Source organism: Stenella coeruleoalba (assembly GCF_951394435.1).
Source record: "Stenella coeruleoalba genome assembly, chromosome: 1".
In the NCBI taxonomy this organism is placed as follows: domain Eukaryota; kingdom Metazoa; phylum Chordata; class Mammalia; order Artiodactyla; family Delphinidae; genus Stenella; species Stenella coeruleoalba.
Window position 1 is genome coordinate 224,074 of NC_137169.1, and position 18,479 is coordinate 242,552.

At 67.2% G+C, this 18,479-nt stretch overlaps 1 protein-coding gene across 1 annotated transcript in view; it reads left to right on the forward strand.

Moving 5' to 3' along the window:
• AGRN (agrin) overlaps positions 1-18,479 on the forward strand; it is a 32,536-nt gene that overhangs the window by 10,762 nt on the left and 3,295 nt on the right. The window contains exons 3-33 of the mRNA XM_079938645.1: positions 3,513-3,560; positions 6,955-7,170; positions 7,336-7,560; positions 7,649-7,873; positions 8,062-8,268; positions 9,344-9,562; positions 9,637-9,831; positions 9,983-10,183; positions 10,266-10,414; positions 10,500-10,605; positions 11,324-11,440; positions 11,523-11,687; positions 11,843-11,986; positions 12,093-12,217; positions 12,292-12,397; positions 12,490-12,804; positions 12,884-13,021; positions 13,471-13,598; positions 13,753-13,867; positions 13,947-14,066; positions 14,184-14,531; positions 14,757-14,949; positions 15,063-15,278; positions 15,745-15,974; positions 16,067-16,201; positions 16,300-16,396; positions 16,502-16,666; positions 16,762-16,873; positions 17,348-17,464; positions 17,591-17,783; positions 17,866-17,953. Coding sequence (XP_079794771.1) covers positions 3,513-3,560; positions 6,955-7,170; positions 7,336-7,560; positions 7,649-7,873; positions 8,062-8,268; positions 9,344-9,562; positions 9,637-9,831; positions 9,983-10,183; positions 10,266-10,414; positions 10,500-10,605; positions 11,324-11,440; positions 11,523-11,687; positions 11,843-11,986; positions 12,093-12,217; positions 12,292-12,397; positions 12,490-12,804; positions 12,884-13,021; positions 13,471-13,598; positions 13,753-13,867; positions 13,947-14,066; positions 14,184-14,531; positions 14,757-14,949; positions 15,063-15,278; positions 15,745-15,974; positions 16,067-16,201; positions 16,300-16,396; positions 16,502-16,666; positions 16,762-16,873; positions 17,348-17,464; positions 17,591-17,783; positions 17,866-17,953 — 5,158 coding nt within the window. The remainder of the gene's footprint in view (positions 1-3,512; positions 3,561-6,954; positions 7,171-7,335; positions 7,561-7,648; positions 7,874-8,061; positions 8,269-9,343; positions 9,563-9,636; positions 9,832-9,982; positions 10,184-10,265; positions 10,415-10,499; positions 10,606-11,323; positions 11,441-11,522; positions 11,688-11,842; positions 11,987-12,092; positions 12,218-12,291; positions 12,398-12,489; positions 12,805-12,883; positions 13,022-13,470; positions 13,599-13,752; positions 13,868-13,946; positions 14,067-14,183; positions 14,532-14,756; positions 14,950-15,062; positions 15,279-15,744; positions 15,975-16,066; positions 16,202-16,299; positions 16,397-16,501; positions 16,667-16,761; positions 16,874-17,347; positions 17,465-17,590; positions 17,784-17,865; positions 17,954-18,479) is intronic.

Consider the following 18,479-nt stretch of genomic DNA (forward strand, 5'->3'; position numbering starts at 1 on the left):
CGTGCAGTGTGTATGCACGCAGGTGAGTGTGTGACACCCAGTGCCTGTGCAGACTTGAGTGAGTGGGTGTACATGTGTCTGCGTACGTGAGACCTGGGACATCGAGTGCGTGTGTACACATGTGAGCAGTAGCATGTTGCTGTGTGTAAACCCAGAGGGGGGCCGATTCTTGGCTCGGAGCACCCTCTGTTCCTGGGGTCTGAGCCTGCGTGGCCTGGTCAGGGCTGAATGATTTTGAGTCTGAAGATCCCAAAATAGCCCGGGTAGCCTAAGCTCCCCTCCCCCAGCTGGCTCTGAGGCCTCAATGGCCCTTTGTCTCTCTGAAGGCATCCAAGCCCTGTGGGGGCTCAGGCTCGGGCTGAGGCTGGGAGGGACCGGGCTGCATGCGGGTCCCCTTTCCCCAGGCCAGACCTGACAGGCCTTGCGCACCGCCACCACCACCACGTGAGCCCTAAGTCCAGCCCATTTGCTGGCAGAGTCCAGGGTCTCTGCCTGGGGGAGGCCTGCCCTGCCAGCACGGGCTCCCCCTGATCCCAGGGCTTGCCCCTCCCACACTCTGGTCCCCTTGCCTCCCCTCCTCCAACAGGGCCCACCCATGATGTCCCAAGCTGCAGTGGCAGCAGCAGACAGGGCTCCTGTGCGGGTGTGTGCTCAGTGCGTACGTCTGTGGTTTAAACCCTGGCACTGTCTGTGGGCCCCTCCCTGAGTGGAGGGATCCCAACTGCAGTCCTGGGGGCTGCAGTGAGAAGTCAATGGGAAATGTGTCACTGCCTGGGCTCACCACACCAAGTTCTGGGCTGTGGGCCAAGCTCTGCCCGGAGGAGATAAAAAGTCAGACCCTGCCCTGGGTGCTCCAAGTCCGGGGCATTGCCACTCTCAGTGTGGTGTGGGCAGTGCCAGGGTGTGGTGAGGTGAGGTGAGGGGGTGGGAGGCTCCCCTGAGGAGACAGTGAGGCCAGCCAGGGGCAGGGTCTCCAGGTGGGCTGACAGATTGCTACTCTGTGTCCATCGCGGCCCGGGGTGGGGGGGACCACTTTGTGTATTGACTTTTCCTGCAAGGTTTCAGTAGACCCTCAGGTTCCAGGGCTCCAAGAGGTTTGAAGACCCCTGCTGTGGATGATTGGGGACCGGACAGGGTGGGCTGACCCTGTTAGGATTTGGTACTAGTGTGTCTGGGCGCAGGACTGAAAGGAGTCCAAGGAGATGGACCTGAAGAACTGGGTGCTGGCTGGCAGGTGCTTGACGAGCAGGGAGTGAGCGAGGTGTGTGTGGGAGGACTCCAGGGACATGTTTGTGAGGCAGCTGCACACGTGATGGGGAGGACGGGAGTCCCAGGTGGGCCGCGCGCCCTGGCCCGCTGTGACGTCAGGGTCTCGACGTTCCCGGAAGGCCTCTGGGGGGCGCTCCAGGCTTGCGGTCTGGACCTGGAGCCCCGCGACTATTTGCATAACGCTCATTTACATGGGACTCATTTGCATGATCCTGTCACCTCGCGGACGCGAGTTGGGGGTGTGCGGATGGTTTGAGGTGCTGCTGTCAGGTCCTAGGGAGGGGTGGCGCACCCTCTGAATTGAGCCCAGCCTACTCCCCATCTGTGTGTATGTACCTGGAGACGCTACCCCCACAGTGCCGGGGTCGCGCCAGCGGGGGCAGAGACATTGACACGCACACGCGGTAGCACGCAGACCGCAGCCCAGAAACCGGGTCCTTCGTGCAGGTCGATCCCCCCTGCGGGGACACAGACAGACCCTCGGACACTCCGCCGCGCCGCCGCTCACACGCACAGCCCAGCCCAGCCCAGCCGGGTGGGAGCGGGAGGGGACCCTGTCCCGCCCACCTACTCGACCCCACTCCGCAGCCCCCCACCCCGACCTCACACGTGCCTTCTCTCCAGCGCCAGCCTCCGCTCCCCCTCATCTCCGGCCCCGACCCCAGCCCCCATCCCGACCTGCACCCTCCGCAGCCCCAGCGCCCCACCTCTGCGCCCTCCCCGGCCGCCGCGCCCTTCCAGCCCCGGTGCCCCCAGCCGACCCCCAGCGCCCGCAGCCTCTGCGTTGTCTTTTGTGCCGTCGCCCTCCCGTCCTCATCCGCCCGATGCTCCTTGCGGCGCGAGCCGCGACTCCCCGCGGACGCTGGGGTCCCCGGAGGCGTCTTCCTTTGTCTCAGCTCCCCGCCCTCCCTCCGCGGCGCCCCTCGCCCCTCACTCACCGCCTCGGCCCCGGCCTGGGCGCGGGGAGCGGGCGCGGCCCTCCGCGGCCGGCTCTTTCTTCTCTCTCTCCGGAGGCGCGCTCGCCCCTCCCGCTCGCAGCCGTCGCCGCTCCCGCCTCTGCCGGGGACCGAGCAGCCGGGACCCGCCGAGTCCCGGGCGAGGGGCCGCTCGCCGCCCTTCCCACTCGGACCGACTTCTCCTGGGCGGCCGCGCGGGCACGATCCGGGGCTGCGGGACTCCCCGAGGCTGGCTCCGGGAAGCCCGAGCCCCGCGGAGAGCTGCTGGCGCCTCCGGCCCAGGCCCTGGCCGGTGTGGACGGCAGGGGTGGTGCTGGCCCTCGGTTCCTCGTCCACCTCCCTCCGAGCCCAAACTTGGGATTTCTACTCCGGGAGAATTCTGCACACCTCCCTTTATGAGCCTCAAGGGCTGTGGAGGGGGCCTGGCGCCCCCCCACTCCCCAGCTGTGACTGGCGCTGAACTTTGAGAATATAGCTGCTGTCAACTGGCCCAGGGGTCCAAGAATGGGGCGAGTGGCACCGAAGAGGCCCAAGGGCACCCCGTGAGGACCCCCACGCCTCAAGAGTGGGGGCTGCGGATCCCGGGCCATGCCTCCACTGCCGCTGGAGCGGGACCCCCGGCAGCGGCGCGGGCTCTCCCTGCTGGTGCGATATTTCATGATCCCCTGTAACGTCTGCCTGATCCTCCTGGCCACCGCCACGCTCGGCTTCGCGGTGCTACTCTTCCTGAACAACTGTACGTCTGTGGGTGTGGCAGCCTCCTGGGCCCAGGTGACCCTGCCTGTCTGCTCGCTGAGGTCCCCTGCCTCAGCCACCAAAGATTAGGGGACAGGCAGGGTCACAGAGAGGCCACCAGCTGTGACGTGGCTCAGATGGGCCGCTGCATCTTCTGGGAACACCTGGGTCGTTCTCTGGATGCCTGGGCCCCCCGAAGGCTGTCTGTGGGCTGGGGGGGGGGCAGGGGCCGGCCCACATCCTGAGCTGCAGAGACAACTTTCGTTGGGGGGGGGGTTGGGGGCAGCTGGCTACGCTGGGAATGGAGGCTTTGGCAGGACCTGGGGCTCATCTCGGGAATAGGTGGCTGCCCACACCCCTGCCACTGGGCCTCCCTGACAGGTGTCAGACCATGATGATACAGCCAGAGGGGCAGAGGAAAGCCAGGGAAGGGATGTGTGCAGGCAGGGGTGACCCCTCCAGGCTGGACAATGGGACAGGCTATGGAAGGACTGGCTTGGGCTGGGGAGTGGGGGCGGGGGTTGCCTGACTTGGAGATTTGTTTTTTTCCAGACAAACCTGGGACCCACTTCACGCCAGTGCCCCCAACGCCTCCGGATGGTGAGTGAGGGTTCAATTGGTGACAGACTGAGCTTGGCAATCTGTGCCTGGAGGGGCGGTGGCACTCTTGGTGGTCAGGGGGTCATTCTTGGGGCGTGTACATCAGACATGTAGCTGTGTCTGGAGCAGGAGGAGGCTGGATGAGGGAACCTGGATCCTTCCTGGGGAGTCCACAGTGGTGGACAGCAAAGGGAACCTGGGGTCCGCAGTCCCTGGGCCTGGCCCCACCTTGGCCTCAAAGTTGGGACTGACTTAGTGCTGGAGCCCACGGGTTGAGAGATGGGTCAGAAGATGTGTACAGAGGGCGTGGGGGGCCAGGGGCTCGGGGAGAGGGCCTCAGCAGGACCAGCAGCAGCTGTCTGAGGAGGGATGGGCGGGTCTGTTCCTGGACTGAGCAGGCTGGGCCTGGCCTCCTTGACCTGCTCTGTGGGCTGGGGCCCGGCCTCCCTGGGGGGCTGCTGTAATTAAGCTAATGTGAGCGGGGAAGAGAGGAAGCTGTCAGTGCCTCCGGAGGGCAGGGGAAAGGGGTGGCCTGGGGTCCTCTTGGGAGAGGGGGCTGCTCCCAGGTCTGCTTTCAGTGCCTGGGCCCCCTGCTGGGCAGGCACGGCCCAGGTCCCTGGAAGTACACAGAGGGCTGTCCATACATGGGATGGGCCATGGGAGGGCGCAGGTCTGCACTGGGCTGGGGGTTTGGGCCCAGGACTGAGCCTCTCATAGGCTGTGGACAAGAGGCCTGGAGCTGGCTGGGTTTAAACACCTTCCTCTCTCCCAGCGTCCTCAGCCTTCTCTCCTCAAGCCCCAAGGCCTGCTGTGTCTCTTTTCCTTCACACATGCATTGGCGCGCCCCACAGCCTTCCACACGGGCCCCGCACCTGCCCTCGGATCCTATCACACATTTCGGGACAGCTACCCCACATGACCATCGTCATCCCTCCCAGGCGCACACACAGCACATTCTTGGTCACAGGCAGGGCTCAGGGCACGCGCTCCATCCTCCAACCTACCCAGGTCTGGGGAGAGAGTTAAATATACCCACTCCAACCGGCGGAGGCTATAAAAAGCCACCACCGCCTCCGGCATCGCACACTGTGAGGGAGCCTTGGGCAAGGAAGGAGTGAGGCTCCTTCAGGAGGGCAAGCATGGCAGGGCCCCAGAGGTGACGCTCAAGGGCCGGGAAGCTTGCAGGTCTCTGGGCGCTCCACCTGCGCTAAGGAGGGGCAGCCTGCATGATGAGGGTGCAAGTCTTGGAGGACGAGGAACCTACTGGTCATAGAGGAGTAGGTGTCCTTGGCCCAGGGGTCAGGACCTTGGGTGGTGTCCGGCTGGACCAGGGTGACCAGAGGGAGAGAGAGGCTTGAGCCCGAGGGGCAGTGCGGTGACCAGGTCCTCGGCCATGGGGTCAGGACCCTGGGAAAGACCTTGATCAGCAGGTCCAATTGAAGCCAGATAGAGCAGCCAGCCAGACGGGGCAAGTGCCCCTGGGTTTGGCCTGGGGGTCCCCAGGGCCTTGGGCAAGTGAGGGCTGAAAGTGAGAGGAAGTGCTAAGGGGAGAGAGAAGGAGACCGCGGGAGACGGAAAGTGAGGAGAGGGGCTATGAGTAGACAAAGTGTTGAACCAGGACAAGGGATGCCCCATATGCTAGCAGCTCTTACTGCTCTAGTCATCGCAGTGGCTGACCCCCCACCCGGCCCAGAGTGGAGTGCTGGGCCTCTCCAAGCCTTTGCAGGTATTGGCCCATTTAGCCTCACAACAACCCTGGAGGGTAGGTTCTATTGTCCCCATTCACTGGAGGAGATGCTGAGGTAGGGCGAGGCTGTAACTTGCCCACCGTCACTTGGCGGGTGAATGCAGGTGGGGCAGCCTGGCTCCAGGATCTGATGAAGCATCTGCGTGGGTGCCCAGATGAGGTCGGGGGAGGACGGGGGGGGGGGGTCTGCAGGGAGTTCAGCCTGGGGTATCCATGCTGGCCCCGCCCTTGCCTCCAGCCCCCGTTCACTCAGCCCGTGGGGGGTGGGGGCAGGGATTCCCAGACAGACTCGCGGGAGCCTGGGGTGGGCTGTTGCTATGGTGACAGCGCCAGCTGCCTGTGCTGCTCCAGACCCCTCGGAGTTGAGGCTGCTTCCTCCTGCCCCCCTGCCTGAGCCTGCTGGGAGGTGATGGGGGGCGCCCCCCGACCCCCATAACTTATTAATGATAAGTGGACCCAATTAAACATTTATTGCATCCAGACAGCCGCAGCCGGTAATGGGCCTGCCCCGCCTATGGGGGTGTCACCCTGGGTGGGAGTCCTGAGGAGTCAGCCTGCCCGCTGCCCTGACACTGTGCCCAGGAGGGCCTGTCCTGACGGCTCTGCAACTCAGTGAGCGCGTGTGCGCTGGCGACACTGCAAAGTTGAGAACTACAATGTTTAAAGAAGAAAACGGTCGGGTCCGCAGGGCCCGGTGTGCTAGGGTCCCTGAGGAGGGCATGCTGAGTGTGAGGTGGGGCAGCGGGGCCTGGGGAGGGGGTGGGGGCGGCGACATTTCCTGAGGTGGGGGCCCAGGAGGATAGGTGAGGAAGGATGAGGTGTGTGGGTACCCGCGGGGCCCCAGCGAGAGATTGCAGCAGGGAGGCCACGAGCCACAGCAGAGCACGGACCTGGGGGAGGCTGGCTGTGGGGACGTGGCAGGTGGGGGAGTGGGCAGACAAGAACCCAAGTGGGGACAGGCCTGAGGAGAGGGGAGGCCTCCAGAGAAGCAGGAAGGGGAAGAAGTGAAAAGAGAGGGGTGGGGGCCGGCAGGGCACTGGGTTCTGGGCCGAGGGTGGAGCATGTGACCTGACCTCAGATAACCCCACCCCCTGTCCTGCAGCTGTATGACCTCAGGCCGGTCCATGAAAGGCAGAGGAGCTGGTCCCTGGGGAGGTGGCAGGGGCCAGGTGTGGGCGGGGACACTGGAGCAGCTCCCAGGGAGGGGGCGGGGCGGTCCGGGGTTCTGAGGAGTAGGTCACAGTCGGAAGAGGGGCTTTGATTTTGAGGTGGGGATGCTGATTCCCTGTGATAGAGTCGGCCTGGGGGCTGTCTGTCTGTCCTCTGTGTGGGGAGTGGGTCAGGAGCAGATGCAATGCCCCTTCCACAGTTGCGGGGCTGAGGGGGGCGGGGGCAGAGAAGGCTCTGCGGGGGGGAGGGAGGTTGTTGAGAGGGGGAGGGCACGAGGCCCTGGCTGTGATGGGCGCACCCGGGGTTCCTGTGAGCGCCAGTACGAACATGGGTGGGCACGCATGTGCATGTGTGACCGTCCGTGCAAGATCCTGGCAGGTGTGCGGACGTTGGACTGTGTGCATGATGACCGTGGGCCTGGAGGCGGCAGGGGCCGGGCCCCTACCCACCCCGTCGCGTCTTCCGCCCCACCCGCAGCGTGCCGAGGAATGCTGTGTGGCTTCGGCGCCGTCTGCGAGCCCAGCGCGGAGGAGCCGGGCCGAGCCTCCTGCGTGTGCAAGAAGAGCGCCTGCCCCAGCGTGGTGGCGCCCGTGTGCGGCTCGGATGCCTCCACCTACAGCAACGAGTGCGAGCTGCAGCGGGCGCAGTGCAGCCAGCAGAGGCGCATCCGCCTGCTGCGCCGGGGGCCCTGCGGTGAGTGCGGGGCGGGGCCTTGGTGAGGGGGATGCAGAGGGGCGGGGACGGTGGTGACGGGGGTGGGGCCTGCAGTTGGGGGGGCGCGGGGGCGGGGCCTGCGGTGAGGGGGTGCGCGGAGGGCCGGCCGCCGGCCAGTGTGACCCCACCCTGCTCCGCCCACAGGGACCAGGGACCCCTGCTCCAATGTAACCTGCAGCTTTGGCAGCACCTGTGCGCGCTCCGCAGATGGACTGACAGCCACGTGCCTGTGCCCTGCCACGTGCCTCGGGGCCCCCGAGGGCCCCGTGTGTGGCAGCGACGGCACTGACTACCCCAGCGAGTGCCAGCTCTTGCGCCAAGCCTGCGCCCACCAGGAAAACGTGTTCAAGAAGTTCGACGGCCCTTGCGGTGAGCGCTACCCCTGCGCGTGTAGCATGACCTCAGTCAGTGTGTGCACACTGCGGCAGTGCCCTGACCTCCGCCTTCCCGCCCCCAGACCCCTGCCAGGGCGCCCTCAACGACCTGAGCCTCATCTGCCGTGTGGACCCACGCACGCGGCGCCCCGAGATGCTCCCGCGGCCAGAGAGCTGCCCTCCGAGGCAGGCGCCCGTGTGTGGGGATGATGGGGTTACCTACGGTAACGACTGCATCATGGGCCGAACCGGGGCCACCCGAGGCCTCCTCCTCCAGAAAGTGCGCTCTGGCCAGTGCCAGCCTCGAGGTGGGCGGCTCCTGGGGGAGGGCCCCGTCCTGGCACTCTGCATGACCCAGGGCCCCGCCTGTGCCCACCCTCCCCTGCATGCCTCGTGGGTCCCCACTCATCACCTCGTGTGCCCGTGGGTCCCCTGCACATCCCAGCGTGGGGGCTGGCGTGGTACTCTGGCTCTTCTGATCTCCTTGCCCCCCCAGACCAGTGCCCAGAGGCGTGCAAGTTCAGTGCCGTGTGCCTGTCCCGCCGAGGCCGCCCCCGCTGTTCCTGCGACCGTGTCATCTGCGATGGGGCCTACAAACCCGTGTGCGCCCACGACGGGCACACATATGACAATGACTGCTGGCGCCAGCAGGCCGAGTGTCAGCAGCAGCGCAGCATCCCCGCCAAACGCCAGGGCCCGTGTGGTGAGCACCGTGGGTGGGCTCCGTGCTGCGAGCAGGCTGGGCCGGCAGTCCCCGCTGCCTGTCATCACATGCCATCTCCATCCTGAGTCATGCTTCTCCTCCCTGGGCTTGTGGGCGACAGCTGGTCACTCTGGGGAGCCTTGGCAGGGCTGTTGCCCGTCAGCGGGCTCTGGGGAGGTGGCATCTGTCAGGGACGTGCCTGCAGCACCTGGGAGGATGTGCGGCAGAGGCAGGGGTCCGTGGGCAGGCTCCCTGGGACCTGCCCGACAGCCCTCAAGTCCTCCGGGTGCCACACTCTTGGGACACACAGCCCCCTTAGAGGCAGCGTCTCAGTCGGGCTTCGAGGGACCAGGAATGGGCAGAGACAGCGCGTCCTGAGTGGACTGGGGCTCTGCCCACCTCTACCTCCGTCCCCGTCGGCCGGTCTGCCCATCTTTCCGGTCTCTCTTTCTGCGTCTGTTTCCTCTCCTCTGCTCTCCCTTCCCTCTTGGGTCCACCTCTTGTGTCTTCCAGCCTGACCTGCTGGCAGGATGAGGTACCGCGCCTGCCGCCAGGAGCCCACAGCCCGAGGTCTGCCCCCCGCGCGGCAGGGGGGGGTGGCTCGCTGCTGCCTGGCCTTGCGGTCCTCAGAGCAAGTGGACAGACACCTCCTCCCCCGTGTGGCCCTGGGTGTGGCTCTGGGTTGCAGACTCCTCCCCCCACAGAGAGAGCACCCCCGCCCCCACGCATGGGTGTCCCAGGGCTGCTGGTGGTCAAGGGTCAGTGGCCTGGGTGGGCTGGTAAAGCTGGCCCTCCCACCAGCCCCTGAGACCAGTCCAGACGCTCCTGCGTCTAGAGGGCAGCCCCACCCCACACTCACGCCGGGACCTGGGGCCGTCTGAGTCTGTGTCCCTGCCCACGTGTGTCCGCGTCTGTCCCTTTCTCTGCTGTGTCCTGCGCATCCCGCCCTCCTCCTGGTCCACTCTTCCCACACCATCCCCACCCTGGGAAAGGGTCTGCTGCGTGGGGCTGGGGGCTTTGCGCGTCGCCTGGGAGAGCAGGTGGGGACCCTGCTGAGTGCCCACATTCTCCCCAGACCAGCCCCCGTCCCCGTGCCGCGGGGTGCAGTGTCCATTCGGGGCGATGTGTGCTGTGAAGAATGGGGAAGCCGAGTGTGCGTGTCAGCGAGCGTGTTCAGGCATCTACGATCCTGTGTGTGGCAGCGACGGCGTCACGTACGGCAGCACGTGCGAGCTGGAGGCTACGGCCTGCGCCCTTGGGCGGGAGATCCGGGTGGCTCGCCGAGGACCCTGTGGTCAGTGGTGGGTGAGTGGGTCTAGCTGGGGGGTGGCCGCCCTCGCCACTGTGGTGATGGAGCGTCCTCCCCAGACCGCTGTGGGCAGTGCCGCTTTGGAGCCCTGTGTGAGGCTGAGACCGGGCGCTGCGTGTGCCCCTCCGAGTGCGTGGCCTCGGCCCAGCCCGTGTGTGGCTCTGACGGGCGCACGTATGCCAGCGAGTGTGAGCTGCACGTGCACGCCTGCACACGCCAGATCAGCCTGCACGTGGCCTCGGCTGGACCCTGCCGTGAGTGGGGCTGGGGGCGCCTGGCGGGCTGTGGTCCCGTGGCCTTGGCTGGACCCTGCCGTGAGTGGGGCTGGGGGCGCCCGGCGGGCTGTGGTCCCGTGCCTCCTCCACCCAGTATCAGCTGACCCCCGCCCGGCCCCGCCTTCTGCAGAGACCTGCGGAGACACAGTGTGCGCCTTCGGGGCCGTGTGCTCGGCGGGGCGGTGCGTGTGTCCCCGGTGCGAGCGCCCTCCGCCCGGCCCCGTGTGTGGCAGCGACGGCGTGACCTACCGCAGCTCCTGCGAGCTCCGCGAGGCGGCCTGCCAGCAGCAGATGCAGATAGAGGAGGCCCGGGCGGGGCCGTGTGAGCAGGGTAGGTTCGGGGCCAGCTGGTGTGGGCTGCTGGGCGCCAGCCTCGGCCGGGACCCCGAGATGACCTGGCCTCCTCCCCACAGCCGAGTGCGGCTCGGGAGGCTCGGGCTCTGGAGAGCACGGTGAGTGTGGGCAGGAGCTGTGCCGGCAGCGAGGCGGCATCTGGGATGAGGACTCAGAGGACGGGCCGTGCGTCTGCGACTTCAGCTGCCAGAGCGTCCTGAGGAGCCCGGTGAGGCCCCCCCTCCCCTGACTCCCACTGGGCAGTGAGGCAGGAGCCGTGACCGCCCACACCTGCCCTGACACCCTTCCTGCAGGTGTGCGGCTCGGACGGGGTCACCTACCGCACCGAGTGTGAGCTGAAGAAGGCCAGGTGTGAATCGCGGCCAGAGCTGTACGTCGTGGCCCAGGGAGCCTGCAGTGGTGAGTGGGCGTGCGGGCGTGTCCGGCTGTGTGTGGGCACACATGTGCCTGTTCAAAGGTACGTGTGCCCACGGGTGTGAGGCTTGTGGGGCTCCATGTCTTGTTCGAAGTTGTTGCGTGTATGCTGTGGTGGGCGTGTGTGAACACGTGTATCGTGTTTGCAGTGTGTGCTGTCAGTGTATATCCGCGTTTGTGCAGCTGTGGTGCGTGGACGTGTGTACCTGCCAGGCAGCAAGTGTGCACTGAGCACCTACTGTGTGCAAGGGGGCATCAGGGAACCAGCGAGGCCCACCCTCCGGGCACTCTTTCTTCTGGGAGGAGACTGATGGTGGCCGGCAATCGTCGTATCTTTGTGCGCGCACAAGCGCTCCTGTGTGCGTCTGTGCGCGGGGGAATGTGGTGTACGTGTGCGTGCCACCTTGCAGAGGCCTGCTAATCCGAGCGTGTGGCTCTGGTTGTACGTGTGTGCACGGGGCTTCACGCCCACGATCTGTGGGCGTTTCACATGTTGCTGGTACTCGGTGTGCGGACACGTCATTGTTCTCATGTGCGGTATGGGGTTCCCGCCTGTGACCCGAGCTGCAGACCCATGGGCCCTGGTGGGAGCCGGCACCTGGAGGGCTGAGTGGTGAGGGCGGGGGCGGTTGAGGCAGAGGGGCCGTGCCCAGGTGGAGCGTCTGGCCCTGCCTGGCATCTCAACCCCTGCCCCTCCCTGCAGCCCCCACCTTGGCCCCGCTGCTGCCTGCGGTTCCCCTGCACTGCGCTCAGAGCCCCTACGGCTGCTGCCTGGACAACATCACTGCTGCCCGGGGCGTGGGCCTGGCCGGCTGCCCTAGTGAGTACCCGAGCCTGGCCCTGACCCGCAGCCAGGCAGAGCCACGCAGCTGCGGTGACCCTGCCTTGCCCTGGCCTTGCAGGCTCGTGCCAGTGCAACCCCCACGGTTCCTACGGTGGCACCTGTGAACCGGCCACAGGCCAGTGCTCCTGCCGCCCGGGCGTGGGGGGCCTCAAGTGTGACCGCTGCGAGCCCGGCTTCTGGAACTTCCGTGGCATTGTCACCGATGGCCGGAGTGGCTGTACCCGTGAGTGACGGGGCCCACGATCGGTCCCCAGCTGAGCACTGCTGCCTGCCCACCCTGTCCCTGCTTTCCTCATCCCCCCTGGCAGGGGCTGGGCCAGGCCCTGGAGCCCGCGGGGAAGCCGGACACAGGTCTCAGCCTCTTCTCCTGCCTCCCAGCCTGCAGCTGTGACCCCCAGGGGGCCGTGCGGGACGACTGTGAACAGATGACCGGGCTGTGTTCCTGTAAGCCCGGGGTGGCCGGACCCAGGTGCGGGCAGTGTCCAGACGGCCGTGCCCTGGGCCCTGCTGGCTGTGAGACAGGTGAGGGCCAGACCTGGCACTGCCCCTGGCCCCCTGTGCTGGGGATGAGGCCGTCATAGGGACGGGGTTTCCTGAGCCAGTGGGCTCTCCCGTGTCTGTGCCCCAGACTCCCCGGCACCCAAGACCTGTGCTGAGATGCCTTGTGAGTTCGGGGCGTCCTGCGTGGAGGAGGCTGGCTCCGCCCACTGCGTATGCCCAACACCCGCCTGTCCAGGGGCCAATGCTACCAAGGTGAGGGATGGGTAGTGTGGAGGGTGGAGGGGTGCGGAGGGGCCTCCCCCCAGCATCCGTGTCCTGTGCCCCAGGTCTGTGGGTCAGATGGAGTCACCTACGGCGACGAGTGCCAGCTGAGGACCATCGCCTGCCGCCAGGGCTTGGACATCTCTATCCAGAGCCTCGGCCCTTGCCAGGGTAAGGCCTCACCCACTGCCCCAGACTGACCAGGAAGGCCTGACCCTGCTCTGACCACCGGCCCCGCCACCTGGAATCTCCTCTCCTTACAGAAGACATCACTTCCGGCCCCCGTCCGACATCTGCCTCTGTGGCCCCCTCAGGGCTTGACCTGAGCAAGGTGCTGCTGCCTCCACCCGGCGCCCTCCCCCCGGCTCCCAGCAGCACCGCTCGACCCGCATCGCAACCTTGGACCACTGCCAGCGTCCCCAGGACCGCTGCAAGGCCTGTGCTGACCATGCCTCCCACGGCCCCCTCCCCGGCAGCCAGCCTCGCCACATCTGCCTTTGGCGAATCTGGCAGCGCCGATGGGAGCGGCGACGAGGAGCTGAGTGGTGACTTGGAGGCCAGTGCGGCTGGCTCAGGAGGTGAGCACAGGCTCCGGGACGTGGGGGCAGGGCCCAGGAGGGCTGCATCTGGGGCTGGGCTCAGACGGCACCTCCCCAGGACTCGAGCCCCCTGAGAGAGACAGCGCTGGGACCCCCGGGCCACCCATGGAGAGGGCGTCCTGCTACAACTCGCCTATGGGCTGCTGCTCAGATGGCAAGACACCCTCACTGGACGCAGAGGGCTCCAACTGTCCTGGTGAGTGGGTGGCCGGGGGCCTGGGTGGAGCGTGTGGAATGGCCTGGACACATCCAGAGATGCTGTCTCTCCTCCCGGCCGCAGGCCTGTCCAGCAGGTGGGCACCCAGGCTTTGTGATCTTCTGATTTGAGCACACATGTGCAAGCGGTCTTGGGGGTTCAGTACATGCACACGTAACGTGTGTTCTCGGCCCCCGCACACGCGTGGGTGCCCAGGACCCCGTGGCTAACCTGTTTTTCCTGTGCAAGCCGGCCTGGGGCACTGCTCCGAGGAGTCTGTCTGGTAACCGATGCCAGCCCTGCCCCGGGGTCCGCACTAACCTCATGACCATCTGACTAACCGCCACCCGCCCTGCACCCCGCGTGGCTCACTGCTGGGGCCTGTGCCCACGGCTGGCCCAGAGGCCAGGCAGGTGCCGGGCAGGACCTCACTGCTCCCTCCCCCGCAGCCACCAGGGTGTTCCAGGGTGTGCTGGAGCTCGAGGGGGTCGAGGGGCAGGAGCTGTTCTACACGCCGGAGATGGCCGACCCCAAGTCCGAGCTGTTTGGGGAGACGGCCAGGAGCATCGAGAGCGCGGTAAGTGTGGGGCCGTGGCCAGGGTGGCAGCCCCTACCCGGCCACTGGCCTTTTTCCCAGGACAGACCCAGAGAAGCGCTGTGGGGGCGGAAGGAGGGCCCAACAGTCCAGCCTGGGCAGCTCCCCGGAGCCCTAACTCACTCTCCACCCGCAGCTGGATGATCTCTTCCGGAACTCGGACCTTAAGAAGGACTTTCGAAGTGTCCGCCTGCGGGACTTGGGGCCCGGCGACTCCGTCCGAGCCATCGTGGACGTGCACTTCGACCCCAGTGAGCCCCCACCCCAGGCCCTCCGGGAAGTGGGGGGCTGCCCTGGCCTCCACCATGCTCAGGGTCCCTCCTCCACCAGCCACAGCCTTCAGGGCACCCGATGTGTGCCAGGCCCTGGTCCGGCAGATCCAGGCATCCAGGCGCCGGTCACTGGGCGTGAGGCGGCCTCTGCAGGAACACGTGCGGTTCATGGACTTCGGTGAGAGCCTGGTCCGGCCGCCAGCCACAGCTTGTCCCCACCCTCCGTCCCCCACGCCGCGCACTGCGCTTGGGATCCCTGCTCCTTGCGGATCCTGACAGCTTCCCCTACCCCCAGACTGGTTTCCTGCGTTCTTCACGGGAGCCACCCCTGCTGCAGCCACGGCCAGAGCCACCACTGTGGCCCACCTGCCACCTTCAGCTGTGACCCCTCGGGCCCTCTATCCCAGTCACACAAGCCGGCCCGTCAGCAGGATCACAGTGCCCTTCACCGCGCGCCAACCCTCCACCCCTGCCCCTAGCCGTATGCCTGCACACCGGCCCTCGCCGCCAGGCATCCTGCAGCCCCCAAGGCCCTGTGACTCCCAGCCCTGCCTCCACGGGGGGACCTGCCAGGACCAGGGCTCAGGTGGAGACTTCACCTGCCGCTGCACAGCGGGCAGGGGGGGCGCTGTCTGCGAGCAGGGTAAGGTCATCCACGCGGGGGAGGGGCAGGGAGGCAGAGGGGGCCAGGTTGGGGAGGGCCGGGCCGCCGGGAGTGGGGGGCCGGGCAGGGGGGCCAGGCTGGGGTGAGCGGCCGGTTGGACTCCCTGGCCCAGCGCTGGGGACAGGGTTGGGGGTTCCGGACCGGCAGTCAGAGCCCGGGCAGCCGGGTCCTCTGTGCCCTCCACTGCCCCCCCGTCTCCTGCAGCACCACGCCCCTCCGTGCCGGCCTTCGGGGGCCACTCCTTCCTGGCCTTCCCCACCCTCCGTGCCTACCACACCCTGCGTCTGGCGCTTGAATTCCGGGCGCTGGAGCCCCAGGGTCTGCTGCTGTATAACGGCAATGCCCGGGGCAAGGACTTCCTGGCACTGGCGCTGCTGGGGGGCCGCGTGCAGCTCAGGTGGGTGGCGGGCGGTTGGGGGGGTCAGGGATGAGGGTGGGGGTTGGAGGGCAGGGCCAGCCCGTGGTCCTGGCTCCGTTTGGCTGTCCCAAGCGCCTGTTCCCGCCCCCCAGGTTCGACACAGGTTCGGGGCCCGCGGTGCTGACCAGCTCAGTGCCCGTGCAGCCCGGCCGGTGGCATCACCTGGAGCTGTCTCGGCACTGGCGCCAGGGCACTCTCTCGGTGGACGGTGAGACCCCTGTCCTGGGCCAGAGCCCCAGTGGCACTGACGGTCTCAACCTGGACATGGACCTTTTTGTGGGTGGCGTCCCGGAGGACCAGGCTTCCGTGTGAGCATGGAGGAGGGTGGTGTGGCCCCGACCGCAGACCCCCGACCTTGGCCCTGATCCCTGACTCTTGGGGTGGCATCCAGGAGGTCCAAGCTCCCTGTGGATAGCAAAGGGGTTGGAAGTGTGGGTGTGGACCACGGCTGTGACGCTGGCCTCAGCCCCAGCCCTTGACCGTGATCCTGATTCTGTCCCGATGCTGAGGACCAAGCTGCCGTGTCATCACCAGGGAGGGGCTGGGCTGGCCCTGACCCTCAGTCCCGACCCTTGACTCAGCCCAACCCGCCTCCTGATTCTGTGGGTTGACTGTCCATCTTGTGAGGACCAAAAGAGGGGTCGGGGACGGGTAGCAGCCCTGACTCACGACCCCGGCTGACTGAGGGACGCCAGTGGCACAGCTGGTTGCGAGAGAGGACAGACAGCTCTGGTCTCTGGCCTGTGGCCCCTGACCCTCTCATCTCGGTGGCAGGGTGCTCGAGCGGACCTCTGTCGGTGTCGGGCTTAGGGGCTGCATCCGCTTGCTGGACGTCAACAACCAGCAGCTGGAGCTGAGTGACTGGCAGGGGTCTGCGACCCGAAGCTCTGGAGTGGGCGAGTGCGGGGACCACCCCTGTGTGCCTAACCCCTGCCTCGGCGGGGCCCCGTGCCAGGCCCTGGAGGCCGGCATGTTCCACTGTCGGTGCCCACCCGGCCGCTTTGGTGAGGGCGGGCCCTGGGCCGGGTGCTGGGGGGACTTGTGTGTCTGTGCTTGGGACTCAGGCCTCCCGGGACCCCAACCTGCCTCCCTCCAGGCCCGACCTGTGCTGACGAGAAGGACCCTTGTCAGCCGAACCCCTGCCACGGGGCAGCCCCCTGCCGCGTGCTGCCCCAGGGCGAGGCCAAGTGCGAGTGCCCTCGGGGCCGGGAGGGCGGCCTCTGCCAGACAGGTGGGGACAGCGGTGCTCAGGGCAGGGAGGGCGGTGGGGGCTCTGGGGCTCTGGGCTCGGGGCCCGGCACCCTGTGTGATCGTCTCCTGTCCTCGCAGTCGCAGAGCGCGAGAACAGCCAGCCTCTCCTGGCCGACTTCAGCAGCTTCTCCTACCTGGAGCTGAAAGGCCTGCACACCTTTGAGCGGGACCTGGGGTCAGTTGGGCAGAGGGGTCGACGAGGGGAAGCGGCCCCCAACCCCATCCAGCCATGGGGTGAGGGGGCATCGAGACACCCCTGCCTGCCCTCATGTGACCCCAGGGAGAAGATGGCGCTGGAGGTGGTGTTCCTGGCCCGGGGTCCCAGCGGCCTGCTCCTCTACAACGGACAGAAGACAGACGGCAAGGGCGACTTCGTGTCGCTGGCACTTCACGACCGTGTCCTGGAGTTCCGCTACGACTTGGGCAAGGGGGCAGCGGTCATCAGGTGGGCCGCGCGGGGTGCAGGGGGCTGGCCTCAGGCCCCTGCCGGGCAGGCCGGCAGAAGCCCAGTGCGCTCACGGCGCCCCACCCCCCCTCCAGGAGCAAGGAGCCAGTGGCCCTGGGCGCCTGGACCAGGGTCTCTCTGGAGCGAAACGGACGCAAAGGAGCCATGCGGGTCAACGATGGGCCCCGTGTGCTGGGGGAGTCCCCGGTGAGCTGAGCGAGTGTCTCCAGGGCTGCCCCCCTGCTCGCCGCCGCCCTCCCCCTCCCGGGAGGCGCGCGGCCCCGCCCCATAGCCTGAGCTCACTGGACTGTTTTCTCTCCTCTGCCCTGGGCCTCTGTCTGTGTCTCCTCTCTGCTCTCACTGCTCCCTGGCCCTCGCTCTGCAACCCCACCCCGCTCGCTCTCCGCTCTCCGCTCTCCGCTCTCCGCTCTCCGGATGCCAGAAATCCCGCAAGGTACCGTCTCCTCTCATCCTGCCTCCTTCCTCTTCTGCCGCCTCCGCCCCTAGCGTAGCTCCGCCCCCACTAAGCCCGTGTGGCCGTGTCTGTGATGAACGCTGCTTCCAGCAGGCTGGAGGGCGCGGGGTGGGTCATCACCGCGGGCGGGCCCTGGTCTGGGGCTCGAGCTGTTCCTGCCCGGTGGGTGGGCTCCACACCCCTCAGCCCGCTGCACCTCCCCCCAGGTGCCGCACACCGTCCTCAACCTGAAGGAGCCGCTCTACGTGGGGGGGGCCCCTGACTTCAGCAAGCTGGCCCGGGCAGCCGCCGTGTCCTCTGGCCTGGATGGTGCTATCCAGCTGGTGCGTGGGGCGGGGGCGGCGCCCTGGCACAGTCTCGAGGAAGGGCCCATCCCAGAGGGGCTTCTGTCCTCCTGGGATGGGGGCCGCCCGGGCAGGCTGGACAGAGGCTCTCGCTCCCGTCCCCAGGTCTCCCTGAACGGCCGCCAGCTGCTGACCCGGGAGCACGTGGTGCGGGCGGTGGGTGTCTCGTCCTTTGCAGACCACCCTTGTACCCAGGCCGGGGGTCACCCTTGCCTCAACGGGGCCTCCTGTCTCCCTCGGGAGGCCTCCTACGAGTGCCTGTGTCCTGGGGGCTTCTCAGGGCTGCACTGCGAGAAGGGTGAGCGCTTCTGGCACAGGGCCAAGGCTGGACGGGGCGGGGGGAGCCTGCCCGAGACCGCACTCACCCCGCTGTCTCTCAGGCCTGATTGAGAAGTCGGCCGGGGACTTGGACACGCTGGCCTTTGACGGACGGACCTACATCGAGTACCTCAACGCCGTGGCGGAGAGGTAGTGTGCCCTCCGGAGCCAGGCGCCCCTCCGCCCTCCGCTCTCTGGTCCTGTCTGCGCAGCTGCACAGGGCTAGCTGCGGGACCCTCCACTCCGGCCCCCGGCTCTGTGCCCACCTCCGCCCCTCCTCCACCCTCCTTCCTTCTCACTGTCTCTGTCTCTTTGATTCCAAGCGAACTGACCAATGAGATCCCAGCGTAAGTAGCTCCGCCTCCACCCTCACTGTCACCATCCTCTGCTCCCCACCCACCGGGCAGCACATCCCAAGGGTGGGCGAGGGCAGAACTTTCCATCCCCAGTGGAGGAGGACGGGGCTTCGGGGGAGCTGTTGGTGCTGCCGGGGCTCCGTTTCCCCGCTTGAAAGTGGGGAGCCGCCCCTTCCCAGATGCGTGGAATGCCCCCTGCAACTACTCCCCTCGCCGCGTGGCACCGGCACAGCGTGCGCGCGTGCGCACACTTGCAAACGTGCACATTCGTGCCCACGTGTCTGTGTGCATACACGAGCACGTGTGTCTCAGTGTGCACA